The 5160-nt window shown below is 45.4% G+C and overlaps 1 protein-coding gene across 1 annotated transcript in view; it reads left to right on the top strand.

Annotated features, from left to right (window-relative positions):
- Positions 1–268: 268 nt before the first annotated feature.
- The window catches only part of LOC108779714 (uncharacterized), a 111871-nt gene continuing 106979 nt past the window's right edge, over positions 269–5160 (top strand). Inside the window, exon 1 of the mRNA XM_018547180.1 lies at positions 269–1909. Coding sequence (XP_018402682.1) covers positions 269–1909 — 1641 coding nt within the window. The remainder of the gene's footprint in view (positions 1910–5160) is intronic.

Below are 5160 nucleotides of genomic sequence, written 5' to 3'. Positions count from 1 at the left end.
CTTGCTTCCTCGCGAGAGAACACGCCGGATGTTATCGCGAGACTGATAAAAACACTGCCAGGAGTAATGACGAGCTAGATTGCCGCTTCGTCCGCTGAACCGTTCCTTGGTCGATCTTAGCTTTTGCTCCTCGCTAACTGCCCTTCTACCTTCCCCCTTCGTGTCAGTCCTGCCTTCGTCACGTATACACGTACACGCTTATATTAATATATACACACCCGTTCTCTCTCCCTCGAGAGATCAAAGACTGAAAATAAAAGGTGGCGACATGTTGGGCGTGAGTCAGCCGGGCAACACGCCCTCGAGCTTACGGCACTCGGCGAGCTTCTCGTGCTTGCAACGCGGCACCGCCGGCGAGGGTCATCGCGCGAGGACCTCAACATTGCTGCAACAGCCGAGTCTACAACTGAACAACGGTCATCATCAGTACACGTCCAGCGGCCAGGCGGCGGCAGCTGCGGCTGCGGCGGCCGCGCATTGCTCTCTCCTGCAGCATCACCAGCAACACTCGCGCGAACCGTTCGATCCCGTCCTTCAGGACAGCAACGATTACGGCTTCGTGCGGATCCGACCACGGTTGCGCAGCACGAATGCAACCTTGTATCACGAGGAGGAGGTGGCGGCCGCGAAGAACGCCCTGAGGGAACAGCGCGACGCCGCGGCGTTTAGCGACCGAGAATGCGATTCCAACTTCAGGGACTGCCCGTTGAAAGTCAAGGATCATCGCGACCTCTCGCCAAAGGGAACGGCCAAGAACCAGAATCCATTACGGGGCGCGTTAATCCTTTTTACTTCAACATCATCCTGGTGGAAGGCCCGACAACGAGAGGAACAGCTAAATGCAACTAGCGGTGCCACTGCCGCCGCTATTAGCGCACCGTCGTCAGAACGGAAATGGTCAGGTACTTCGATGGCGTCGCCTTCGAACGAGAGAAAGTGGCCGTCCTCGATGACGTCGCCTACGAATGAGCGGAAGTGGTCCGTGGGTAACAGCCTGTTGACGTCACCGTCGAATGAGAGGAAATGGAACAGATCCTCGGTTTCATCCACATCGACGAACCAACAGGACCGGAAATGGCGATCCCTTGGCGCACTTTTAAGGACTCCCGTCGGAGCTAGCAGTAGCTCTCACGTCAACCAGAATTCCCTCTCTCATAACATGAGCGTATCCATGATGGAGAGTGATCACTTTCGCGAGGAATCGCGCGGGTCGAGCTGCAAGACGCGCTACCAACAACCGACGTCCTACTCGGCACGAGTGTCCCGTGTCAGTAGAGACGTTTACCGGGAGAATGGAGAGTTTGGTCAAATTGCTGGCAAGTCGAAGGTCAGTCGCAGGTTGTACCAAGATAGCGAGCCGGTAAACGAGCTCGACGAGAGACACGTTCCGCAACGTAACCGACATCAGCTGGATGACCTCGAACAATGCAGGAGCATTAGAGAAGGACGGGACCATTGCAGAGCTGCGGAACAGAGCGCTGTAGAGACTCGCGGCACGACCTCCACTACACGATCGAGCCGCGCACAAAGCTTTTATCTTCTGGATGACTTCCTGCGGCCGCAGCCGCAGCAGCTGAGCAACAAGTGCATGTTGAATCTGTACATGTCCCCGTCGCACGCCGTCAAATGCGGCAACGAGCATGGTAGGTCATGCGAGGTCAGACAGGCGACCTGCCAGCAGGCGAACGTCAGCAGCAATATTACGCCGCCGCGACGCCACAACTCGAGCTCGGACAGCCTCGAAGTGGCGACCAGTCCGTTGCCGCCGCCGGTGCCGCCGCCACCGCCGCATCAAGCTGCCGGTAATACGCGGGACCGCGAACGGAATGAGAACCCGAAGGAGGCGAGTAAGGACGTGTGCCCGTGCAAACTATGCTGGACCAATATGCAGAGATCCCTTGTGGAAGAGGTAAGTGAAGTCCCCCTCGAGGGGTGCGCCGGACAATAATTGAGTCGTTCGTCACGCCGCGTACTCCACGCTTGGAGATCCGCGGGAGATTCCGCTTGAGAAATGAGGCTATGATTAAGGGACTTTGACAAAGGATCGCGTTGGACGGAGGTTGCCGTCCCCGTCTCGCCGATTCATGTGTACGAACGTATACACGAGGTCGTCTCCTCCGACCAATCTCGTTCATACGCTTTTTCTACACGTACATTTATTTCTTAAGTAAAATTAAGATTTTGATGAGAGATTATTGAATTCTGGTGAATCCTATTAGATATAGTTCTTAGATTATTGCATTATTGGAAGATATTGTCAGTATGAGATGAAGCTAAATATACACACAGAATAATACATACTGTACACAAATAATACTGTGTAATTTGTTTCAAGTATTTCAAAAATTCCACATGTCCACAAATTTGTTATAAGTTTATCACATCATTCAAAATGTATTCTGAACTCTAGTAAGTTTTGATACTTCAATGAAGATTATTAAATTAAAAGACATTCGGTTTGTTTATTATATCAAGTCATCTTTTGGATCAATTTTATAATATTCTTTGAAAAAATTAAATTCTTGTCTCTTTTAAGTACATATAACAATGAGTTTTTATCAAATTTGTAACAAGTACATTTTAAGATTATTATCAAGAAAATATTCTCTGTTAAAGATAACCGTTATTTATAGGAAGAAAGTAAATTGAGTAATCACTTTTCTTAGTAATAGAATAATATTTTTCTATATGTAGATAGATATGTAAGTTATGTACATATGTAAGTAATCTTGCTTGCGACTCTTTCATACAATTTAGAGCCGATTTTCTTTTAACGAAAGTACCGGTATATATACAGTTATGATTTATGAATTGTAAAACGTGAATGAGCAATAAAATGTGATTTTTTCGTGTAATTTCAAAACGAATCTGACTTTAATAGAATTTTAATTTGCGGCTTAATATCGTTAAGATATCCAACATTAAAGATTATAAAGTAATAGAAATAGTTGTTCGGATATACATGGTGGAATTCCCCCGGAAAGAAATCGATACGTCTGAAAGAGAAACCGAATAAGCGACACGGCATTTCGCCTGGACGGGGAATTGGCCAGCTCGTTGGATTTTATCGTAATCGTTATCCGCGATGTTTATGTCGCGGCGAGTAACTTTCACCCCGGCGTGCGCCACGACTTCGCGATCGCGCGAAGATAGACGTCCGGTCGCGGAAAGGTCCTCGCAGCGGGTCATCGGAAAAGTCGTCTCCTCTCAGTGAGAAGGAAGGAGAATCTACTATTCTCAACTGTCCGGTCGCGTCGACGTGGTTCTGCGCCGGACGACTTGCTATTAACTCGCCTTTAACCCGTTCCGCGTCGTTCACCGCGCCAAAACGAGCGATCCTAACGCCTCTGTCAGAATCCCGCTTTACGATCGTTTGCGTGATCGGTAGCGCGCGATTCGATAGAGACGCGGCGACGACGGGATCCCCGCTTCGTGGAACACGCCGTAGTTAGCAGCGTTCGATCGGAGAAAGACGAGTTGAAGAGTTTAACCAAGAGAGCGGTGGCTTCGTAAAGTAGCGTCTTATCTGTCTTATAAATTAATTTTCATGCTCTCAAGGCAAGACTCGCCACGGCCTTCGTGCTTTAACGCGTATAATTTATTGTATTGTATTAGTAGATTGTATTATCTGCAGATACAATTTTTTTAAAAAGGGCTTTGTAACGGGATAAGAAACCGTTGCAATTTTTGTATATTATTTTATTTATTGTTGAACTTTCGACCGACAAATCAAAAGATACCCGCATCGAAGATCGCGATGTCGCGCGATAAACGGTTGAGAGATTCAATCGAGCTTTTATCTTGCGTAAAAGGCAACGCGATTACATTGATCAGCAGTCGTTGGATAAGAATTCACATCGTGTATTATGCGGTGACAGACGGAATAGATGAATGTGAAGACGCGGTGTGCACTTATCCTCGACATCTTACGATCGCGTGATTATTGCGAATAACCAGGAGCATTTCGAGTGATATACGTCATATGATAAGAGTAATACACGAAATTAAATTTTGCTGCATTAAAATTATACAATCGCAAGTCAGATCATTGTTTCATAATTTTTGCTATTAAATATCTTAATGATAGAGTTGCAAGAAAGGTTAAAATTTTATTAAAAACTCACTAATTTTTTTTATATGTATTTATAATTGATGTTCAATATTTGAAACTGAAATATATTTACTGATTTGCATATTTAATTAACATTTTACAGTTTTTAAATTAAAGATGGTCTGATAGAGGTTGAAACGCTTGTATATTTAGAATATTTTTCATATAATTTTTAGTATTAAAACCTAGCTTGGTTCGCTAACGTAAAATCTAGTTATTACTGTTTTTATTTGAATTTTATTAAAGTTTTTTATTTAGAATTATACAGAAAATTATCAGATTTTATCTGTGTTCGTTGGTGAAAAAAGGTAATTGCAGTTATACGAGATTCAGTTCTGTCGAGTCTCTAATTTAGTCGAGCTCGACATGCAAAATGGCAATATATGCTGGTACCATATCTTGAAACGCGACGTCCTATATGTACAGATCGGGTTCATCGACATGTAGCCACTTCTGTGCGTAATCGATAGTGTATAGGGTCTCCTACGAACAGAATTGTAATGCGCATCACAACACCGTCCGCATCACAAACCCTGCAACCGGTATCGATCCTTTGACCCGAGGAAGGCCTCAGACGAAGAACCACGTTTCTCTATTTGCTCAATTGAATCCAAGCAAATATGCGGTAAAGCTACGCACTCGTCCCGTATGCGGAAGGGCAAAGGGGAAAAAATGCACATACACGTATAACTTTCAAGCACATATGTCTGCGATGAAATCGAACATAATTTAACGAAAGACTTGCTGTACCTATCAATCAATTAATATGTAGATCGAGTAATTTTCCCTTTTTTTTTTACAATTAATGACGCTTAGTGATAAATACGCTATAAATATATCGCAGACTAAACATGATTCGCCCGCCCCAAGATTCTCATAGTCTTTCGAACTTTGAATTGGGCACAAGGTTGAGCTAGCGATGCCGGGTTACAAATTCACACGCTTTTCGGGTCGTGGCATACGCACACGCACACGTAAATCCGACGGCTTATCGTCGGGGATAAGTGGAAGCACGTGCTGGTGCGCGGGGGGGTGGGGGCGGAAGGGGG

The sequence above is a fragment of the Cyphomyrmex costatus genome, unplaced genomic scaffold, assembly GCF_001594065.2.
Source record: "Cyphomyrmex costatus isolate MS0001 unplaced genomic scaffold, Ccosl1.0 scaffold121, whole genome shotgun sequence".
NCBI lineage: Eukaryota > Metazoa > Arthropoda > Insecta > Hymenoptera > Formicidae > Cyphomyrmex > Cyphomyrmex costatus.
This window is presented reverse-complemented; position numbering and strand designations above follow the sequence as displayed.